We start from the raw sequence: 25178 nt of genomic DNA, 5'->3' as shown, positions 1-25178 counted from the left end.
CAAATGGAACATTTTTCCGTATTGGGGACGGGTACAGCGTGATGAGTAGGTCGATGCCTTTCACGCAACCCGCCTGGGTTCGGTTCCCAATCCCGCACGTAGGGTCTGAAAGTTTTTCTAGCCCGTAGAAGCGATTGACCTTAAGATTAAAACCTCTATAATCGGAACAAAAGATAAATTCCATAGTACCTTTACTCATGCGTTACGAAAAATTCCATAGTACCTTTACTCAGGCGTTGACTCAGATTGACTTCAAAAAGCTTCGTAACGTCTATTTATCAAACTTTTTTTTCGTTCCTGTTCTTGATTTCGGAAGGGGCCAGGGACCCTCGGGTTCCCCCTAGAAACGACCTTAAAAATATTATATTACTTGTCTCAAAAGATGAATTGATTATACTATTGGCACGGAACAGGTTGGTAAACGACTGGACAATGCGCAATTCAGGCCCCAATGTGGTTCTAAGCCTCTTGTCCAGTAACTCCTATCCCTACCTCCCCGTGGTGCCGGCTGGGGTACGAGTAACCATAGGAAAAATCGGGTAACCAACCCCGGTGGGACCTTGGTCGTATGCTGACAGGGAAGGGGGGGCTTGCCTTCTCTTCAAATAATAATAATCAGGATATAAATACGACTCGGAATAATCGGCAAAGGCCTACGCGACGAAATAAGGACTACGATTGGAAGCTTGGCACATGGAACTGCAAATCGCTTGGCTTCCCAGGATACGACCGAATGCTGCATGATGAGCTTCAAATCCGCGGCTTCGATGTCGTAGCACTGCAGGAACTTTGTTGGACGGGACAGAAGGTGTGGAAAAGAGGGCATCGAGCGGCTACCTTCTACCAGAGCTGTGGGACAACCAGCGTTCTAGGAACGGGATTTGTGTTGGGCAAGATGCGCCAGCGCGTGATTGGGTGGCAGCCAATCAGTGATAGAATGTGCGTATTGAAGATCAAGGGCCGTTTCTTCAATTACAGCATCATCAACGTGCACTGCCTACATGAGACGAGACCCGATGACGAGAAAGAAGCATTCTACGCGCAGCTGGAACAAACCTACGACAGCTGCCCACGGCGGGATGTAAAACTCGTCATCGGCGACATGAATGCTCAGGTATGCCGGGAGGCAATGTACAGACCCGTGATTGGGCTGGAGAGCCTAGACGCGGTAACAAACGACAACGGTCAACGATGCGTAAACTTTGCAGCCTCCCGAGGAATGGTAGTTCGAAGCACCTTCTTCCCCCGCAAAGATATCCACAAAGCCACCTGGAGATCACCCGATCAACATACGGAAAATCAAATCGACCACGTTCTCATCGACGGGCGATTCTTCTCCATCGTCATCAATGTCCGCACCTACCGCAGTGCCAACATTGATTCTGACCACTACCTTGTCGCGGTTTGTATGCGCTCAAAACTATCGACGGTGTACAACACCCGTCGCACAGGAATGCCGGGATTCAATCTCGAGCAGCTACGTAGCATTCGTACTGCAGAGGAATACGCGAAACAACTGGAGCTAGTGCTACCAACGGAAGAGCAGCTTGGCGCGGCGACTCTTGAAGACGGCTGGAGGAACATAAGGTCCGCCGTGAGTAGCACAGCTGCAACCGTTCTAGGTACGAGGTTATCGAATCGAGGAAATGACTGGTTTGACGGCGAATGTCAGCAGTTGGTCGAAGAGAAGAATGCAGCAAGGGCGAGGATGCTGCAACACCGCACTAGAGTGAACGAGGAACGATATAGACAGGCGCGGAACAGACAGAACACGGTTTTCCGGAAGAAAAAGCGCCACCAGGAAGACCAAGATCGCGAAGCGATGGAACAGCTGTACCGCGCAAATGACACACGAAAGTTCTATGAGAAGGTGAACCGCTCACGTAGAGGCTACACGTCACAGGCCGAAATGTGCAGAGATACTAGTGGTAACCTTCTCACGAACGAACGTGAGGTGATCGACAGGTGGAAGCAGTACTATGAAGAACATCTTAATGGCGAAGCACAAGATACAGAGAACGGTACAGGAATCAATCTGGGTGCACGCTCAGCCGACGACAGATTCTCAGCCCTGATCTGTTGGAGATAAGTGAGGAGATCGGCAAGCTGAGGAACAACAAAGCTGCGGGCAATGACCAGTTGCCAGGCGAGCTGCTCAAACATGGAGGAGAGGCACTGGCTAGAGCGCTGCACTGGATGATTTCTAAGATTTGGGAGGAGGAGATTCTACCGCATGAATGGATGGTTGGAGTGGTATGTCCCGTCTACAAAAAAGGGCGATAAGCTCGACTGTTGCAATTACCGCGCAATTACTTTGCTGAACGCCGCCTACAAGGTACTCTCCCAAATTCTTTGCCGTCGTCTATCACCAATAGCTAAGGAATTCGTAGGGCCGTACCAAGCGGAATTTACTGGAGCCCGCGCCACTACGGATCACATATTGGCGATAAGACAAGTACTCCAGAAGTGTCGTGAATACAACGTACCCAAACATCACCTATTCATTGACTTCAAAGCGGCATACGACACAATCGATCGAGAACAGCTATGGCAGATAATGCACGAATACGGTTTCCCGGATAAACTGACGCGATTAGTCAAAGCAACGATGGATAGAGTGATGTGCTACGTCCGAGTATCTGGGACGCTCTCGAGTCCCTTCGAATCTCGGGGAGGACTACGTCAAGGTGATGGACTTTCCTGTATCTTGTTCAATATTGCCCTGGAAGGTGTGATTCGAAGAGCGAGGATCGACACGAGTGGCACGATCTTCCGAAAGTCCGTACAACTTTTTGGCTTCGCTGGCGATATTGATATTGTGACACGTAACCTTGAGAAGATGATGGAAACCTACATCGGACTGAAAGCTGAAGCTAGGCGTATCGGTGGTTGACGAGTTCGTGTATTTGGGCTCACTGGTGACCGCCGATAATGACACCAGCAGAGAAATACAGAGACGTATTTTGGCAGGGAATCGTGCGTACTTTGGACTCAGAAAAACCCTCCGATCGAGAAAAGTACGCAACCGCACGAAATGGACCATCTACAAAACGCTCATTAGACCGGTTGTTCTCTATGGCCACGAGACCTGGACTATGCTGGCAGAGGACCAACGCGCCATCAGTGTTTTCGAAAGAAAGGTACTGAGGACCATCTATGGCGGAGTGCAGATGAAAGACGGAACGTGGAGATGGCGTATGAATCATGAATTGCAACACCTGCTGGGAGAGCCACCCATCGTACGGACAGCTAAAATCGGACGTCTATGATGGGCTGGGCATGTCATAAGGATGTCGGACGACAGCCCAGTGAAAATGGTTCTTGAATCTAATCCGACTGGTACAAGAAGAAGAGGAGCGCAGCGAGCAAAGTGGATCGATCAAGTGGAGGGTGATCTCAGAAGCATCCGTGTCTTGAGTGGCTGGCGACGAGCAGCCATGGACCGAGTTATGTGGAGACGTATGCTTGATACAGCAAAGGACACCCCAGGCCTATAGCTGTTAGGTAAGGTAAGGTACGGAACAGTTAGGCATAGCTGAATTAATTACCAAACTTTTATGAATTTCAATTAAATCTAAATGGCGTTCGAATTGCTACTTGCAAAGTCAAAGTCGCGGCATTACATTTTTTTTGTGTAATTTGGCCTTTCTGTTTCAACAGATTTCACAGCCGGTTCATAGCGTACAACATCTTTACATGGCTAGTACTACGATCCTACTGACACTAAGAATCCTTCCAGGTCGAGACTCGAACATACAACTGACTTGTTAGATCAGCGCCCTATGCATTGAACAGCACGAAACACTACAAGGGATAATCCTTTGTTCGAACTGTTGATGTAGGACTACACAACTGCTCTATTTTTTCACGTTTCGCCTCTGGCTCATCATTGCTTAAAGCAGTTCAAATTGAGCTGTCATCTTCTCCTAGCAGTTCAATTTGAACTTTAAATTTAACTGATAGTTGGTGATGGCAGTAACCACAGTTAAATTCTGTTTTGAACATTTAGGTAGCAGTTACCTTTGTTTTTTTTTTTTTATTCAACAATATAATATAATTTTTTTGGCACACTGCTTAAGCTCTAAGATGCCGGTTTTTTCTAATTTTAGTTAACGACTAACATAAAACTGTAATATTGGTGTTGAAATTGTCTATTCTCGAGAATCCAGCCTACAGCTGGCAATCCGCAGTGGTTGATGAACTGAATATAGCGTGTGTCTTCCAGATGACGTTGGTAAATATTTATGCTGGCCGCATCCTTTGGTCCGTATGGGTCCGCGGAAAACACCCCCAGGCTACGAAGACCCGGCGGGTGGCCCGCATGCTGGTCATCGATTGGAGCGGTCTTCCAATGGGGTTGATTGTTATGTTACGGAAGAGAATAAAAGAGACATAGACTAGTAAATATTGTAGAAAAACGGGGTAAAAAGGGGATATGGGAACGAAATGCCTAGAAAACGACAGAGATCTAATTAGTTGACAACGAGATGGTGAAGAGACGGGGAAAGGGAGAACAGAAAAGTTAGTGACAACAAAAAGATCTAGTTAGTTCCAATGAAGATGGTGGACAGGACGAGGGGTCGATAGAATCGGGCGGATGTTAGTGTCGAACCTGCAGTTGGAGATTATTCTTAGCCATAGTTAAAATATCGTCGAGGAATGGGAGGAACTTTCTCTGCAAGATATAATAGATTACACTTGTATACGAATGTGTTTAAGGAATTGGTATATGAGAAGCATGTATGAACTATCCCGACTCGCCAACACATCCCGAACCGGAACCTCAGGCGGTCTACCTCGGGCCCTAAGGGATTCCAGTAGCTTCGACCTGGCGTCACGATACTCTACGCACGACCACACGACATGCTCGATGTCCTGGTAACCGTCGCCACAGGTGCAGAGATTGCTCTCCACGAGCCCAATACGCCGGAGATGTGCGTTGAATGTATAATGATTTGACATGAGCCGCGACATAACACGAATGAAATCGCGACTCACATTCATCCCCTTGAACCAAGGTTTCGTCGATACCTTAGGGATAATGGCGTGTAGCCATCGTCCCAGTTCGTCATTCGTCCATGAAGTTTGCCAACTTTCGAGAGTTTTCTGACGAGAAATACTGAAAAATTCATTGAAGCAGATTGGTCTTTCATAAATATCACCTTCTAATGCACCCACCTTAGCCAATGAGTCTGCCTTTTCATTGCCCGGAATGGAACAATGCGAAGGGACCCAGACTAACGATATTGAATAAGACCGTTCAGATAAAGTTCTCAAATGTTCCCGTATTTTCCCCAGGAAATATGGGGGATACTTTCCTGGCTTCATTGCCCGGAGAGCTTCTATTGAGCTTAGACTGTCCGTGACAATGAAGTAATGGTCTTTGGGCAAGGTTTCAATGATCTCGAGGGTGTACTGAATAGCAGCTAATTCTGCGACGTAAACTGAAGCCGGATCACTGAGTTTGTACGAAGCGGTGATGTTCTGATTGAAGATACCGAAGCCTGTGGACTCGTTGATGTTTGATCCGTCAGTGTAAAACACTTTTTCACAGTTGACTGTTCTTAGTTTATTATAAAAAATAATAGGGGCCACTTGAGGGCGTATGTGATCCGGAATTCCACGAATCTCTTCTCTCATGGATGTGTCGAAAAACACAGTAGAATCAGAAGTATCCAGGAAATGAGCACGGTTGGAAACAAACGAAGAAGGATTAATATTCTGAGCCATGTAATCAAAATACAAGGACATAAAACGGGTTTGAGAATTAAGCTCAACTAACCTTTCGAAGTTTTCAATCACCATCGGATTCAAGATATCGCATCGGATAAGCAATCGGTATGAGAGATCCCAGAATCGATTTTTCAACGGTAAGACGCCCGCGAGCACTTCGAGACTCATCGTATGAGTCGATTGCATGCAACCTAGGGCAATACGCAAACAACGATACTGAATTCTTTCCAGTTTAATGAAATGGGTGTTCGCGGCGGATCGGAAGCAGAAGCATCCATATTCCATTACGGACAATATCGTTGTTTGGTAAAGCCTGATCAAGTCTCCTGGGTGGGCACCCCACCAAGTTCCGGTTATTGTGCGAAGAAAATTGATTCTCTGCTGGCATTTTTGTTTCAGATACCTAATGTGACATCCCCAGGTGCCTTTGGAGTCGAACCAGACCCCGAGATATTTGAATGTGAAGACCTGAGCTATGTTTTCACCCCCTAGTTGAAGCTGTAGTTGTGCTGGTTCTCGCTTCCTTGAAAATACAACCAACTCAGTTTTCTCCGTAGAGAACTCGATACCCATTTGAAGAGCCCCTATGGATAAGTTGGCAAGAGTATCTTGTAACGGCCCTTGCAGATCGCCAGCTTTGGGTCCTATAATAGACACAACGCTGTCGTCGGCAAGTTGTCTTAGCGTGCAAGATGTATTGATACATTTATCGATGTCGTTTACGTAAAAATTGTATAAAAGGGGGCTTAAGCATGAGCCCTGAGGAAGACCCATGTAACTGAATCGTATTGTCGACAAATCACCATGCGCGAAATACATGTATTTCTCGGACAATAGATTGTACAAAAAGTTATTCAAAATTGGTGAAAGACCATGCTGATGCAACTTCTCAGATAGGATATTTATGGAAACTGAGTCAAAAGCCCCCTTGATGTCTAGGAAAACTGATGCCATTTGTTCCTTACGAGCAAATGCCATTTGAATTTCTGTTGAGAGCAACGCAGGACAATCGTTCGTTCCTTTTCCTCTGCGGAAACCAAATTGTGTATCTGAAAGTAAGCCATTAGTCTCGACCCAATTGTCTAGACGAAACAGAATCATTTTTTCGAACAATTTCCGGATACAGGAAAGCATAGCAATCGGCCGATACGAATTGTGATCGGAGGCTGGTTTCCCTGGTTTTTGAATGGCAATAACTCTTACTTGTCTCCAGTCATGTGGGACAATATTATCCTCAAGAAGCCTATTGAATAAATTCAATAAGCGCCTTTTGGCAGAGTCAGGTAAATTTTTCAACAAGTTGAATTTGATTTTGTCTAACCCCGGAGATTTATTGTTACACGATAAGAGCGCAAGTGAGAACTCTACCATCGAAAACGGTATTTCGTTTGCATTTGACGTCGCGGCGCGGGAGATCCTCTGGTCCGGAGCAGAGTCTGGGCATACTTTTTTAGCGAAATCGAATATCCAGCGGTTAGAATATTCCTCGCTTTCGTTTGTGGTGTTTTTGTTGCGCATTCGTCGGGCTGTGTTCCAAAGAGTGCTCATCGATGTTTCTTTTGTTAATCCGTCGACAAACCGGCGCCAGTAACCGCGTTTTTTTGCTTTAATTAAGTTCTTCATTTTCGTGTCTAACGTTGCGTAATCACGATAATTATCAGGTGTTCCATTGGCTCTAAACTGTTTGAACGCGGAGGCTCTATCAGCGTTCAGTGATGAGCACTCTTTGTCCCACCACGGATTGGGAGGACGGATGTTAGTTTTCGCGCCAGGTACACGTTTCGTCTGAGCTTGAATCGCAGTATCGAGAATCAAGCCAGCCATAAACGTGTACTCTTCCTCCGGAGGAAGTTCTTGTGTTGTTTTGAGTTTCTCAGATATCGAATTTGCGTAGTCTTTCCAATCAATATTTCGTGTGAGGTCATACGAAACATTGATTGTCTCCGATGGTCTTAATCCGCAGGTGATTGAGATTACGATAGGTAGATGATCGCTACCGTGGGGATCAGGGATCACCTTCCACTTGCAATCTAACCGTAGCGATGTCGAGCAGAGGGATAAATCCAGCGCACTTGGTCTTGCTGGTGGTGCAGGAATCCGTGTCATTTCTCCCGTATTCAAGAGTGTCATATTGAAGTTGTCGCAAATATCATGGATCATAGTTGATCTGTTATCATCGTGAAGACAGCCCCATCCCGTACCGTGCGAGTTAAAGTCTCCTAAAACCAACGTCGGTGCAGGAAGGAGCTCTACGATATCACTGAGCCGCCGATGCCCAACCGAGGCTCTTGGGGGAATGTAGATGGAAGCAATGCAAAGGTCTTTGCCTTTTACTGTTATTTGACATGCGACAACTTCAATGCCTGGTATCGATGGGAGGTTAATTCGATAGAAAGAATAGCACTTTTTGATCCCCAAAAGTACTCCTCCATAGGGATTATCTCGATCCAGACGAATAATGTTAAAATCGTGGAAGTTTAGGGGTACATCAGAAGTTAGCCAAGTTTCGCACAATGCAAATGCGTCACATTTCAGATTATTCACTAGAATTTTGAAAGGATCTATTTTCGGGGTGATACTTCTACAATTCCACTGTAAAACAGTGATTGAATCCTTAACCTCAAAGGGTGACTTAGCCATCGAAGGATACGATCGCTGAAAGAAGGGGCCAATTTGCAGTCATCTGCTTCAAATATGTTTTCACTGTAGGCATGAATGCAATTAAAATGCTTTTAAGAGGGTCAGATATGTTGAAATTTTTGAAGATCCAGTCCACAATATCTGAGAACTTGATAAGTCCAGCACTGAGTTGGTTCTCAGATAGATTTTCGGGGACGCTTGGGGGGTTTGATGTCCCAGGAAGTGGTGGGAATTCTTTCGTAGAATTTAGATTTCCTAGACCAGGAGCATTTTGCTTCGGTTTTGCTTTAGCACCACTTCCTTTAGCTGTAACTTTTAGAGGCCCTTCTGAGGATATCTTCGAACCCTTACTAGGAAGCTTGTGGGAGGATATATTTCTTCTCTTTCTATAGCTTTGAGGGACAGCCGAAGATGTACCTTCCAAAGGGTCGTCATAATCACTCTCGTCATTTGACAAGCAGGCATATGGGTTCGTTATTTGTTTGGGGGGAGTGGCACTCTTCAGCATATCGGCGAAAGAGCGTTTAGAATGTTCTTTCAGAGAACGCTTCATTCTGTCACCGCGAAGTCTATACGCGGGACATGCCGAGAGGTCATACGGACCCTCCTTACAATAGAGGCACTTTTCAGTATCCTTACCGCAAGAGCCATCCGCATGTCCTCCCCCACAGTTGGCGCACCGGGGCTTATTGCAGCAATGAGAAGCTGTATGCCCCAATTGTTTACAGTTGGTACAGTTCATTACTCGCGGTACAAAGAGACGAACGGGCAGACGAACCCGGTCCAAGAGGACGTAGTTGGGTAAAGCCGAGCCAGCAAAGGTAACTCGATAAGAATCTGATTGGGGATAAGATTTTGTTCCATCCCCGGCGATCGATACTGAATGCAAGCGTTTGCAATCCAGTATCTTGACATTCTTAAGTAAGGGGTCTTTAAAACAACCTGCTCCGTACTTAAGAATGTCCTCACAAGTCAGAGTCGAATCGGTTACCACGCCGTCTATTTCGACTTCACGAGCTGGTACGTACACGCGGTAGTCCCGCGTAAAGTGCTCATTTCGAACAATCTCGTTTGCCTGCTGAGAGCTGGTTAGTAAGACCCTGAGCTTGTCTGGTCGTACTTTATCTATTCTTTTTATAGTAGAATATCGCGAGGACAGGTCACGAGATATTTTCAAAGTATTCAATTTTTTGTCGTTTGATTTGGTCCGGAAATATACAGCATAAGGTCCGACCGGGAGTGCAAGCCCATCCGGATAGCTCTTAATGCGAATCTTACTGCTGTCAGCAGAAGTCTCCATCTGATCATCGGGAGGGTGAGGATCAGGTTCAGAGTTGCTCATGTCCTCACGGATAGTTGTGAGGATAAAATGATGAGGAACCGATAATAGAAAGGCGGGAGAATAAACAATGAGAAGACAGTACTTATCTTAAAATCCGGCTTATCGTCCACCAAGTTCTCGCTTTTGCAGATCGGTGTATCACCGCAGATGGTGTGTAAAAATCCTCCACGAGGAAAAAAAACACAATTGTCTATAATGTTCAACGTATAACGGCACTTTTCACCAGAACACAATATACAGTGATATCACAATAGCACCCGGCACTGGCCAACTGTGCCTATTGATACTAACACTCGCTAGCACACAGAGAGAGCAAAATGACCTTGAGAATGGATTAAAACGCTCGACTGTACAAATGTTAAGAGAAACGTAAATACGCATCGAGTTACCTTTGTTGTTCTTCATATTATTATTTTGTATCACGGCGAAATATACTTTCTATAATATACTAAATGATAAAAAATCATCATTTTTGCGATTTTTTTCAGAACTATCGTTCAACCAAATAAATTCAAATATTTTGTATAATAAAAAGCATCATTCGAACAACATTTTGTAATTTTTTCGTGGAAAAATATTGAAAAATAAGTCGGTGAAGAGGCATTTTTGAGGACGCTTTTTAAAATCATAATTTGCGGTGTCCACTGTTTCTCAGCGCAGACTAATTAGAAGTGAACAAATCAAAGCAGCAAAGTTGGAGTAGAAGTTTTTGTAGACCCCAACGTTTCTGTTTGATTTTGTTTCAAATTTTCTGAATTTTTGGTGGCTGTTTAAATTCAAAAGTACGATTTTTCTCAACAAAATCGGCCATTTTGTAGCTGTAAAACCTCTCCATAGTAACAAATAACGAAAAGGAAAACGTTGGGATCTGGTTTTTATATGTAGTTTTTATGTGTGCGAAATTTGAAAAAAATGGGTGCAGTAGTTTTTGAATGACGATCTGACGATTGTCTATAAAATCGAAGGAAACAATTTATTACTCAAGGGAGTACGTAGGCTCTAAAATTCTCAAAAAGCCTCATTTTTTCTTTTGTATTTTGTTATTATGAAACATTTCGAGAATGTTTTGTCAAGTTTTTAAGTCAATCGAAACAGAAATCTTGGGCCTGTGTGCGCAGCTCTTATTTCTTCGTAGTATGAAATCGGCAAAGATAAAGGCTCATAACTTGCTGAGTTTTGTTCCGATAGGCTTCAAAATTTCACAGAATATTCTTGAAATGTTTTATTATCAGAAAATAGAAAGAAAATAATAAATGATTTTTTAAAAGTGTTAGACCCTACCCGCCCTTTAAATACTAATTTTGATTCTGTGTAGGGGGTCAAATTAAATAGTCTCTGTTAGGGGATGCCATGAGAATGACTTGGTAAACAGAAGAAATTATACTTTGCTCGTTATCAATCGAAAATTCAACCGCTAATTATCTCAAACATATTGTTTTATCTACTCGAATCGATGCGACCTGACCACTGCATGTATGGTTTTAGTTTCCGTATTTTGAACTCGCAACCCTATATAGAAAACAAAAACGTAGTCCTACGTCAAAAGTCATTACATCGTGCTTGATATCATAATGGAACTTGATATTTTGTTTTAATCGGGCTTCGCTATCGATTGCTAGCGTACAAAACTATTGCATGAAATTCAAGCAAATTACAATATGCTGCGGCCAATAATTTGAAACACCGCCCTATGTTCACAACTATATAACTAGAATTCAGCCTCAATGATCCTCATTGAGCCGACTACATTACTGCATAGTATTGATTAGTGAAGGAACGGGATCTATTTGTCATATAGAATCGCAGTAATGTTTTGCATATATATATCTTTCATGTACTGTCTGGGTTCACTTATTACCAAGTGATAATAGTGACATTTCGTAATGCGAATTATATGAATAAATCTGATAATATTTCAGATAAATAATTTTAGAAAATGAATTAATTGAATAGGAAACAATATTCTACTTTTCGCAATGGTGTTCGAATCTAAGCCTATGTATATGGAATGATTTTCATTCCATAGTGTGAGTGTCATCTTAAACATAAAACTTCATATTCACCGTTAGATCAAACTGCAAACTCCATTTCATGTGATTATTTCTTCTTCCTTTTGTTTTCAGGAAATATTCCACGAACATTCAACACACCTAATATACTTGAACGAGCACTTGAGTGCCAACAAATACATATCATCCAAGGTACCGGACCGGATACGACAGAACGTGCAACAGAACTACCGTTCGGGAAGCCGACATCCACCGTACTTTATCTACGGTGGCCATGGCAGCGGCAAGAGTACTCTTCTCTCACACATCTATTCGCAGTTGACCGGCTGGTTCGAGCATATTAAAGTGCATCGGGTGATACGGTATGCGTCTGCCACCCCCCGGTCTGCCTACAACCTGGAACTGTTGAGAGTAATCTGTCAACAACTAGCAATTATCCTCAACATACCGGAGGGCTATTTGCCGAAGGATGCATCGTTTGATCCGCTTTACATAAATAATTGGTTTCAGAACCTGCTGAAGCACTGCGAAGATTTGCACAACGAGATATTGTTTCTCTTTATCGATGACCTGCACAAGTTAAATCCCTTAGATTGCGATATTGTAGCCGCGTTGTCGTGGCTTCCAATCAGTTTACCATGGAATGTATTCTTGGTCGTTTCTACCACCGTGCCAATCGAATCGCTTAAACTGACACCTATGCAGAAGGAACGTTTCAAATGTTTGGATTATTTCTTCGACTTATCCTTGGAGCAAAACGAAACGATCGTGCGGAAAGTGAATGGATGTCAAACTTTCGAGGAGTACGTGAACAACATTTTTGATGTGATGGAACATCGTTTCGGAATCGAGGGCTTCAGCAAGCTGGCAATTTATATAACGTGCTCGGAGTACGGTCTGACCGAGACCGAGTTTCTAGAACTGCTCATGCCCACCTCTGACTCGGAGGCTTTAATCGACACGAGGGATGGTGGTTTTAATTTCTCCACCTTTCGAACCATCCGAAACGAGATGAGTACGTGCTTATTTAATTTCTGACGTCGAGAAAAATCTCCTCCCACAAGAAAACACCATCTAATAAACTTTTTTTCCTTACTTTTCTTCTGCTTAAATTTCATTGGAAATTTAATCCCCCATGTTATTAAACATCACCATACGGATGCGAACAGGGGCGCTATTGCGGGAGAAACTAATGTCCGGAAAGTTGCTGATTGTGTGGCGACACAGTCTCTGCTCGGATATCACCAAAGTGCGCTACATGACACCGGAAATCTCCCGGTCGGTTCATTCGGAAATTGTGAATCTGTTTTTCCCACCGGACAGCGACGAAAGCGATGAGATTTCCAGCGAGCAGCAAAGCAGAAAATCGAGTAAGTATGCACACCACTTACCACATTCGGGTTTTTTTTATATCTACTCCCGGAGCAATGAGTTAGGATAGCTTTGGGAAATTAGCAAAGTGAGACGTTAATGTGCGATGACGGCATCGAGACATCCGGCAGGTCACGACGATTTGTAATTAAACAATAGGAAATGACATGTGAAGACAGGTACAGCGTATGGTTGAATTCATTACAAGAGATAGAAGAAATAATCCATGGGTCATGCCGGAGAAAAAAGCTTTCTATTATTGAAAGATTTGTAACGGGGCATATTTTCGTGCATTTTTATTTGATTTCCTTTGTACCTTTGTAGATTAACTTCACTTTTTTTTATTACGTTTACAATTGACGAAATGCGCAGTAAACGAAGGCATCATTTTCGGCTCTTCAGATATAAAGGTTCTACTTGGAATATTGGGAAGACAGTAATTTTCGAAAAAAGTAGTCTTCTTCCCTATCGCTAGATAATTTTTTTAAATACCGTTTTATAAAGAAAAATGTATTACATGAACTGATAATCTTTTTGCCTTTCTTTATAGAAAGGTATTGGAATTGCTGAAAAAACCAACTTTGGAAAGGAGCCTCGAAGACCCATAGTGTTACACACCAATCGACTCAGCTGGACGAGATCCGAAAATGTCTGTGTGTATGTGCTTGCACCTTTTAACAAATTTTTTACAGCGCAATTCTCACCGATTTCAACAAGCTTATATACGTTTGAAAGCTACTGTTGGGTCATTGATCAAGTTTTAAGATCAAATGGACTTCTAGTTCCGAAGGCATGGTGGTAAAAATGACGTAACCGACAAAATGAGTTATTTCCTACCGCGCGTTTTTGTCGGATATGGTTGAACCGATTTTAACAAGCTTAGACTCATTTGAAAGCTACTATTCGGTTATTGATCAAGTTGAAAGATCAAACGACTGTGACTGCTGGTTCCGGAGACATGATGGTGTAAGTGACGTAACCGACAAAACACGTTGTTTTTCACCGCTCTAATATATGTAATGGTGTCAATATTTTGGGATATCCTCTAATTTCGTTATATGGTAGTGCTCAAAAGTTTAATTGCCCGAAAAAAGTACCCATGCAAAAGTTGAGTTAAATCGGATATGGGTAAGAGGTGCAGTTTGGCGGTTAAAGTTTGAAAATGTTTGATCTTGAAATATCAACATAGGGGGAGTATTTTTTTGATAAACGGATTGGACTTCCGGTTCGGGAGTAACGAGGTAAAATGTACAAAAAATTCAAGAAAAAGTGCACTCGATTTTCTCAGAGACCGCTCAACCGGTTTTCTTCAGCTAAGATTTAAATTGAAGGTCTTGTAGTCCCATAGGTTGATATTGAGTTTCATCTGAATCTGACTTCCGGTTCAAGAGTTACGAGGTAAAATGTGCAAAATGAACCAAAAACGTGCAATCGATTTTCTCAAAGACCGATCATCCAATTTGCACAAACGTAGGTTCAAATGAAAGGTCTTACAATCTCATATAATCATATCAAATTTCATCTGGGTACAACTTCCGGTTCCGGAATTACAGAATAATAGGTATAAAATGTCATTTTCAGCGACGTGTTTTTATACATGACACGGAAACTTCAATCAAATACATTCAAATATCCGTTTAACTGGACAGATTTGGTTAGATGATGACCAAATACATTGATTTTGGGTATACCGGATCTTCGTTCCAGATTCAGACCGGTCAACCGATTTTGTCGTGAATCGTCATGGAGCGCCTTGCCAAGATTTACCCTCTGAGAGAGTTATACGTATGTAACGTATAAACATCACTTTTGCCATTCTCTAACTTTTCTCGGAGATGGCTAAACCGATTTTCACATGCTTAGATCCAAATGAAAGGTCTTATGAACCCATACACAATTTTTGAATTTTGTTTGGATAGCATTTCCGGTTCTGGAGTTATGGGGTAAAATGTGAAAAAAATGAACCGATATGTTCAATCTAAGATTAGAAATAAAGGTCTTATTATATATAAAACTTCTGAATTTTATCTGGATCCGACTTCAGGTTTCGGAATTATAGGGTAAAGTGTGTTAAAAATGTTATACCATCACCTAGAGGGGTAAGAAAACACTTGAAAAATACTCTATCATGTAAGATGGAAGAAAAAACTTCTACTCTGGTAATGTTGATCCTAATTATTGTGCCAAAACTAACGTTTATTAAGAATTGAGCATTATACTTGGTTCAATACCATTTCCAAATGCCCGGAAATAACAATTAAAGTATCCAAAATAAATGGTATTCAATCGCTAAACAGTCTAGTTCTCGAGAAATCTATATAACGCTGGTTTCGGTTTAAAAAATGTAACCTAACCCAATTTCACACATTTATGTAGATTTTCCATGTTTATTCTAAAAACGTGCCTAATCCACCTAGCAGTGAGATGATACCTTTTTTATCAATCCGCATATGTGTTTTTGCAAAAAAGAGGTAACAGAGGTATTTTAGCCACTTCATATATTTTGGTAGACCTAACTTTATGGATTTAATCGATGTTGAGTAACCCATGTTGCATCAATTTGAAACTAATCTCATTAAATTACCTATTGTGTAAGGGTTTTTCAAAGATATTACATCGTTTGGTGGACATTTTTACAACGTGGACCAAAATAAAATCAATCCAAAAGTGGGCCAGAATACCCCTGTTATCCAATTCTTCGGCGTTTCAGTTTTCATGACATTATTTTAATGAACGACGTTTTAAGCGGCAATTTAGGATTTTAATCACTCATTACTCTGTACTGTCGAAACTGCAAATCGGATCAAATTTCAATCTAGAAGTGTGACAACCGATTAAACATTCCATGATATGTCGAAGTAAGTTCTACTTTAGAGTTTACGGTAATTTAAGGTGCTTCCATATCCGATATTTACTAACCAGCATAACCCAAACCGATTCGTATGACACAATAGTTTTGAGTACAACCTTAAAGCTTTTCGGGATTGTCATCTTTTATATCGGTTTGAATTTTAAAAATTCATCATCCTGTAATTCCAGAATCAGAAGTCAGAAATGGATAAAATTCATTAATTTTGTACGGGATTTTTCGATTTGGCATTCTTGAGAAAACGATTGGGCTTTGAGAAAGGATTCGATACTGAAAACGGAATTGTTTAAAAATGTTCAGTGTAGACATCTTTGAGGAATCGTAGTGCGAATTAAATTTTTGGGTACCCTCCGAATCGAAAACTGAACACCACGAAAACTGAAATAAGTTTAATAAGACTATCCAAATCTGCTAACCCGATAAACCTGATTAATTTATGTGAAATAGACATTTTTATACTAATCACCCTGTATCTCCTAAACCGGAAGTTGGATCTTACTAAAAATGATGAAAAATGATGTTTTATAGAATCTTAAAACTTTTCATTTGAATCTTAGATGATTCTTAGATTTCATTTGAATCTTAGATCGGTTCAGCCATCTACGAGAAAAATGAGTTACACAGTTTTAATATCGTTTCACATATCATCCTGTAGTTCTGGAACCAGAAGTCGGAACCAAACATAATTCAGGAACCTTGTTTGGGAGCATACGACTTTTCTTATGAATCTGAGTTTGTAGAAAACGGTTGAGTCATCTCCGAAAAAAATTGAGTGAAATTATTTGTCACACATGCAATTGCTGATCTCGATGAACTAATTCGAATGGTATATGGGTGTTATGTTCTTTCAGCATTTATTGCTGTAAGTAGTTTAAAACAATATAACTATGGAATTGATTTCAACTCGAAAATTCTGCCATCATCTGGTTTACATATGTCATATTCGAACGATTATGTTGCCAAAAACGAACCGTACTAATATCGGTCCGAAGCAAAATGTCATGAAAAAGGATGCTGTACACAGTCTTTTTGGTACTTAGAAACAATTGTATGTAACAGTACAAAAAATCTTGTTTCACATTGCTCCCAGGCATTGCTTTTTCATACAGTGTACAAAACTCTTACTGCTGGAATAGGGGGAAAAGTAGCTTACACAAAAATGTCGATATCTCCGTTGAAAATGGACGGATTTTAACAATCTATGTCTGGAAACATATACTGTTTTCAAGGTCAAGCGTGACAGATACTGTAAAAAAACTGATAATTTTGACATAAAACTTCGTATAACTCAACAAGTGAACATCCGATCTCAAAATCATCCAATAGCGTTCTGGGTGACACACACACACACACACACACACACACACACACACACACACACACACACACACACATGGCATTAGGCCCTCCGGCCTCGTAAATGTAAATGTAAATGTAAAATGTAGAAGTAATATTTTTGAAATCGATTTTTTTCAACTCCAACTTAACTTTTGTTATCTATTTGTGATATTGAATAAACGGAAAAATCGTTGCAAATCACTATCGCTTTTCTTGGTTCCATTTTTCATTGGCAGGTGTCACAGCCGAAAATTCAGTTTGGCCACAATATGCCAATATTGAACTAAAAAGAGAGAAATAATAAAAAATCTATTGAGATTATTAAAATAAATCATCCGATAACTAAACGTTTTTATTTTTTATCCACTGTTGTTAGATAAAATACGTACTGCGAAATGTACACAGACATTGTACACACATTTTATTTTGAGCAAAATGTCCAAAATATGAAGGTTGACCAATTTTCCAAGAAGTACTTGGTTCGGTAGGCGATTTGTGGATGCGGTAAATTCACCAACCCGTACATAAAATGAATTTTCTGTGTTCATTTTAGTCTGTGGCATTATTCTCAATTACAGTTTGAAAAGAATCTCTAACGAATAATGTAGGAATTGGTTTCGTGTTGATTGAAACCCGCAATGATCCAATAATTAAATAAAACCATGGGAAGTTTCACTCTGCTTTCGGTCGATACCACTAACATAACCGAGTCCAATTACGAATCTCTTTTCATAGTTGTTCGTTTGTTTCCCTGCAGGTATTCAAACACAACATGACGATAATGTAACTCAGATCATTACGCTCGGGCCAGACATTTCGTACAGCATTCGCCACGTGGAGGAATCCTGGCATCATCTAATTAAATCTGATGATACTAAAAAGCTCAAAGAGATTGCCGTGTGCAATTTCGACTTTTTACTCGCCGCCGTAAGTATGCTCGTTTTTCATTATCGTTTGCATTTCGGAGCCGCTCCCCGGGAGACCATTGCTAGCTACTGCTGTGTGTGCACTGTGTTTTATGCAATCTTTCCTCGTTATTGTTTCCAACAGGTACAAACAGTGTCAATTAGCTATCTGAGATGCTTAATCGAACATGTGCGGTGCTACATTTTGGATCGGGACATTGAGCTGGTATACTACACCATACGGAAGTCAAGCGATGTACTAACCAGGGATCCAATGCAGTTGGGAGCTCAGGTAAATAAGATTTATTGTAAAACTGGACCTGGGGTGGGTTTTTTTTTATTTTAACTAAATCAATTACTAATTAAATATTATGGGTACAATATAGAAAGATATTGCGAGAAAAGTTTTGCTTAATTTTATTATTTCAAAACCAAACTGAGCTTCCCTACTGAAACAACCCACATGTATTTAAGAAAATTTGTGAATTAATTAATATCCTTCCAGCTGATATCTTGGCTTAAATCAGTGTCGGCTCACGAAGGCCCACAAGCTCTGTTGAGCGTGACCGTTCAATCTGCCACGGCCTGGTGCGATGGTTATACTGTTCCGCTTCTGGTACCTCTAACCGGATGGCTTCCGTCTCCGCTGCCGTCACAGATTCGATGCATGACCGTACCTGGACCGGGTCCGTTTCGTTGTATCGAAGTTTCACCCTCAAAGCAACATCTAATCCTCTCGCCCAAAATCGGTGACCCTCAACTTTGGCACATCATGAGCAACAGTCTGGTTCACACGTTCCGGGGTGAGTATTAGGATTTAATTACAAGATAATAACCGTCGAGCGGGGATTGGCTGTCTGCAGCGGTTGCTTCATCCGTTTCTTTTATTGCTCGTTTTATGAGAAAAAATAACCCAGCACGGTATTGAAACAGAACGCTGCCGGACGCCGTTTCACGCCTAGTGAGCTGGCGGAAATCGTAGAACCTTATCATTGAGTTAATCTGTGGAAATGGTACTTGGCCATTAACGAAGTTGTTGTGTATGTAGTTGTGGATGGATGAAACGATAACAAGCGAGCGAAAATGAGTTAGTCTGCAAAAAAAAAACACGCAACTCTACAAATAAACTTTGCTTGTTTGAGGCTAACGATAACTAGTTGAATGAATGTACGAAAATAGTTCCAGGATTGTTTGTGACGACATTCTTCAATCTCCATCAGGAGTTCATCTGTAGTAACTCAGAATGAGAACTAATTACAGCAGTGAAACTTTTGTAACCCAGGTTAATGGTAAATGCATAGGCAGTTGTCGTCGCACATTTAAAATCAGATTTTTACCTTTGGTACCGAACATACTTCTTCCGAAATGCGTATTTCAAGTATAACAGCTACGAGTTGAAATTTTCACAGACACCCTAGACTAGATGAATCAACAGGTTATCTCATTATTCGCTTCAAGTTCTCAAGGAGGGCTAATCTGAATTCATTTCCTTCGTCGTATCTGTGCCTGCCATTTCTCGCGGGAAATGATACATACTACAGAACCTACTTCAACTCAACAGGAGCTCCAATGGATTAGCGCAATCGTTTCTTCCACGTAACATGAGTCCTTCATTTCTCCTGAAGACAATGGTACGCTTTGAGTTTATGATTTTCTAATTAAAAATGAAATGTTTTAACGAACTTCCGGACCAAACAGTTGTTTGATTAGATTTTACTTAATACTTTTACACAAATCGAAAAATTCTTTATACGCATTTCGTAACTTCTCCCTTATTATTCGACACATTTGTATTTCTATTGTTGTATTGTTACTCGTTTCGACATTCACTTCAATCTTCGTAAAAAGAGGTTTTTGCATAATATGAAATTATGTGCTGTGACAATATTTATACTCTGTCTGCTTCAAATTGATTTGACGAAAAGTTGCTGGAAAACAATATATGAACTCAATTTAAAATCTTGAAAACCCTAACAATATGAACATTCTAAGAACGAATTTGATGATTAGATGATGGAAAACGATGTTTTGAGTATTGAGAATACAAGTCTATTCGGTCCGTTTTTTTAGTTGAAAATGCATTTATTTCAAAATAAAAAGAATTTAAAGATTAATCAAAGTACCGTCCATCGCTAGTTACTACCTTTTCCAACCTTTCAGGCAATTTATCGAATACCGTCTCGAAAAACTTTCTCGTCTTTTGAGGTGATCCAAGTTTGAAGCCAACTATCTATTTCTGTGAAAGAAGTAAACCGATGATCTGCCAGATTGTGCTGCATCTGTCGGAACAACCAGTAATCAGAAGGAACAGTGTCAAGATAGTACGGAGGGTGCGGCAGAATCCGCTATTTTGCCCACTTCAGCGTTTCTAAATATTTTTTTACGACTTTTGCGACATGGGGCCAAGCGTTGTCATGCTGAAGAATAACTTCATCATATCTTTGCTTGCATTCCAGCCGTTCTTATAGAATTGCACGGCTAAAACGCATCAAACTCGCCTATACTGATCGATCGTTATAGTATCGCTCATAAAACACAATTCACTTTTGCTCCCACCAGATGCAGAACTAGATCTTCAAACCATGAATATTCAGCTTTGGTGATGATGTTGAAGTCGATGACTGTGTTGGTGTTGATGTTGAACAATTGACCGGGCATAGTGAAGTATTTATTCGCCTTTCAATGTCCCTCGGTTTCAGTTCATAAAGCACTCAACTGCCTGGGTTTTGAATGATTTTGCAAGCTCGTCTTTCGTTTGACTCGGACCTTCATCGAGTAATGCCTCCAACTGTTTGTCTTCGAATATTTTACTAGTCCAAAACGAGATCTGTCTTCAGGCACGTATACAAGGGAAAGTAAGGGGGGGAGGGGGTTCAAGGAGTAAAAATTTTAAGGGGTTGAAAAATAAACAAATCAATTCATTCTATTTAGAATCAAGAAAAGCGAAAATCTTAGTCTAAAACTTTTCCGTTTTTCTGGAAACTGTTCGAGAAAAATTATTTCAGTTTCAGCTTACTTCCACTAACACATTTGATTAGAAACGAACATATTTTTTTTTGTTTCGATTATAAAACAAATTTACTGTTAGTTCAATCCAAGATGAAGTTTTTATTCATTTAATTGTGCAATACTAGTCATCTTAAAACTAATCACAGTGACTTAATTAGATTGCATGAAGATATAACGAACTTTTGAGTTTACTCCAGCCATTAGGGCATGTGTAGGCTTCTCTGTGACCAATATGCCCAAGATTCTCGAAATTTTTCTATAGTTGTAGCTTATTGTAGCTCGATAGGTCGCAACTCCGGGCAGTTGGCATTTATGGCTGACTCCATTCGCTTTATGCCATTCCAAAACATCTTTGGCGTCTTCACACCTTGCCGGTGCTTTGAAGAATGCATGAAATTTGGAATATATGTCCAGCTACAGGACGTACCGAAAGATCTGATCTCTTCTGTAATATTTGTTTCACCTTCGCGTCCTTCTGGTTGATCCTGGAATCCGGTTTGCTCGGCTCCCAGCCTTCCTGGCTGATGTCAAATGTGTATCGGAGAATGCTTGCAGGGAAACCAAACATTTTTGCAAGTTTTCTTACTGACATATTTGTATTTTCACGCACTTTTCTTTCGACGCCATCTGCGATCTTAAAACTTGTAATATCACAAAAAAATGATTCTGCAAAATATTTTACCCGTTGATGAAGTATTTTCAGTGATATCCGCATATAGGGGTGTTTGGATTTTGTCGTGAATAAGCTTTAAGGTGACCATGGAAGCGAGCCACAAATGGCATTAAAAAAATCATCTACCCTCCCACTTCACCTTCCGCTATTTTGCCCTGTTCTTGATGTAAACAACCATGAAACACATTTTTTCTACGCATATGGGTAAATATGTTGCGTAGAATTGTTACTGCAATTTGGTGACATAATCACTCATCGTATTGATATATGTTTACGATAAACTATCAACTCTGAAGAATGATTTATGCAAAACTTTTTCGGACCTTCATTAGAAGGTTTCTTCTTCATTAGAAGGTTTCTTCTTAAAGATATCAACTGCTGTTTATAGCTCTGTGACATAAGTAAGCTTTATGAAACACTTTTGCGTTTTTCTTCACCGGTAAACTTATCCTCCGATCTAAACATTTTATTATAAGGTAAGGGCTCCCTATTTCATCTGAGCTCCTATTTCCATCTCATCCCTTCACCTCATTACTTTGATTATGAATAATACCTTACAACGTACCTGAACCAAACTGTGAAATGTTTAAAAATGAATATTTAAGCTATTGTCACACTTTCCCATTGGCAGAAATAATTTTAAATTTTTCGGTGATAGTTTTTTTTTTCATTCAAAACAAACACACTTTTCGATTTAGGATACATTTTCGTCTTAAGATTTACAGTCCGTCATGTTTTTGAATATCTACTAAACAATTCGTCTCAAAACATGATCACTGTTTCGCACAATTACACTACTATTGAACGCTGGATGACTTCATAATTAGTAATGTTCACTTGACACTTGTTTAATTAACGAGTAAAAACTTCAATAACTACCCGACAAGCAATAAAAGTCTTCAAAAATATGAGATGAAAGATTTTCACTTAGTTCACTTGTTTGCGCTTTGTTTTCATCTCATTTGTTTTCGCAAAGTTGCCAGGTTTTCTCATAAACAAAACGAAATTGTTGTTCTTCTCCAAACTATCATCAACAAAAAGTTTTTATTGGTATCAGTGATATTAGTTTAATTATATTATTGATATTCATATTTCAAAAACACTATTTCGGCTCCGAATATTACCAGAAAGAGCGTGTTAAATACTAATGAAATAACCATTGTAGCAAATATAGCAGCACTGGTGTCTTTCTGCTATATGCCAACATAACGCTGTGAAGAGTGTGTGTTTCATCGACTGTGCACAGAGATGCCGTATATTTTCATAATATGTATTACTTTTCATAAAAAGTCTATATCTGCTCTATCTGTTTTCACTAATAAAATGATGTTAAAAGCTAATTCTTCATACCTGCGAAGATTTCCATTTTAACATGCGATTTGTCCGTTGATTACTGAACTTTCAAAGAATTACTGCAATCAAATAGGAATAGATACTCGCAGAGAAAGGTCTAATTTTTTATTTCTCACTTTTTATGAACCTGTACAAATCTGTATTACATTTAGGAAATCTGTATAAAATTTGTACTCTGATTTAAATCAACGCAAAAACCTATACAATACAGATAAATCAGTATAAGTGGCATCTCTGGCCTGCATTTTGTTTTTAGAAGGGCTAAAGCCTAAATAAAAACTTTTTTTTTGTTTTTTTTGTTAAGTTTACCAAAATAACTCTACAGTAAAATTTCAAAGTTAAAACGAAAGGTAACGAAAACCCAAAAATTTTCTAACGTCGAAATGATTCAAAACTGATTCTAAAAATATCGTGAATTATCTAATAGTTGCCATCAGGCCATTTTTAAGATAAATTCGGACATTTTGAACCTGAGAGTGTAATAGTGCAATGTTTTGTTTTGATTATGTTAATAGGATGAATAAAGGACCAACGATAGGATGAATAAAAATCCTTTGAGATGGAATTAGGAGCAGAGTAGTGAGCATATCAGAAGTGTTTTAGCTGATTTTTTGAACATTATTTCAATTTCCAAGGAACGTGAATCAATTCTCCATGTGGAGCAAGACGAATTAAGCAGCTATATGAAAAAATCATAGTGATTTTAGTGGCTAAATCTGGTTTTTAATGTAACGTTCGTACAAATGAAATGAAATAGGGAGCCCTTACCCTAAAACCTTTGAATATCTCACAGTTCTGGTTTTGAAAATTTTCCAAAAATCCACGATAAAAAGTTTGCCGGCCTGCTTTAGTATTGGTAATACCACCCTTCTATATTGGCAGTGATGCCATACATAATTAGAGAAAAAACCTTGCAATGCACTAAAAATGGCATTATTTTCAATTAGTCGCACATTGATACAGTTAAAATTACGGATCAAAACTACTTTCGTACGTCACCATCTAAAATTTCAATATTTAAACAAAAACGCCTAATTTCCATTTCAAACTCTGCTTCCGCTCCTGGTTATCCGCAACCCTGTTGTCTTATTTACCGTCGCTATGGAATGCAAAAAATAAACAAACAGTTCAAGTATTGCAATCTTTTTAAAATGCCTCGTCCATGTAATAAGAAGAAAGCAGCGCTCATTCGCGAAAATCAATAGAAAAATAGATGGAATACGTTGATAGATTGTGTTTTGGGTAGTGAGTATGTGCGGGACTCATCAGTTCAAACAGTGGAAGAACTGCCAGAAGTGCCGGTTCAAAACAATACCACGGAATTCAGAAACTGTGCTGCATCCAATAATTTGGTATCAATAGGTAAAGTTCTAAAATATTTTCGTCAATATCTGAAATTATATCTTCAAATTTGCATGATAAATCTTTTCAGAGCAAATAGCCGATTTATCATCAAGCCCTCTCGTCAAGTGCCACTTGACTGTTCTCTGGGTGAGGTTGCTTCCCTAAACGATGATGTTTTCAACAAAATGGAAAATGTTGAATTTGTTGGTTTGTATTGTTTGAATATTTGAATATTCAAAAATTAAAATTAATACAAAAAGCCATTACAACCGAGTTTGTTCTGATTTCGTGTGGTGTTACTATACTTAATCCATCAATGTAACAGCTTTCTTTGTACTTTGTAATGTAAGAAAAATTCCAAGAACCAACCGAAGGCAAATAGTAAACTATCTTCTTTGGCACAATCAATATATTCGTTTGGTCCATTGATTGGAATTTGTTAACTCCAGAATGAGTATGAAGATGAGATAAGTCCACTCTGTTCTGCTAGGTGATTTGAATAGTTTCAATGTTTGTTCTTGCAATAGTATTCCTTTCAGCACACAAATATTATTATTTCATTCTTCTCTACTCACAAATACTATTACTATAT

At 40.0% G+C, this 25178-nt stretch overlaps 1 protein-coding gene across 2 annotated transcripts in view; it reads left to right on the top strand.

The window, feature by feature from the left end:
• Positions 1–25178, top strand: part of LOC131433717 (protein qui-1) — a 271477-nt gene that overhangs the window by 180753 nt on the left and 65546 nt on the right. For both annotated transcript variants that reach the window (XM_058600273.1, XM_058600272.1), the window contains 5 exons: positions 11839–12739; positions 12894–13094; positions 18060–18229; positions 18353–18499; positions 18713–19010. In XM_058600273.1, coding sequence (XP_058456256.1) covers positions 11839–12739; positions 12894–13094; positions 18060–18229; positions 18353–18499; positions 18713–19010 — 1717 coding nt within the window. The remainder of the gene's footprint in view (positions 1–11838; positions 12740–12893; positions 13095–18059; positions 18230–18352; positions 18500–18712; positions 19011–25178) is intronic.

Source organism: Malaya genurostris, chromosome 3, assembly GCF_030247185.1.
Source record: "Malaya genurostris strain Urasoe2022 chromosome 3, Malgen_1.1, whole genome shotgun sequence".
Taxonomy (NCBI): Eukaryota; Metazoa; Arthropoda; class Insecta; order Diptera; family Culicidae; genus Malaya; species Malaya genurostris.
This window is presented reverse-complemented; position numbering and strand designations above follow the sequence as displayed.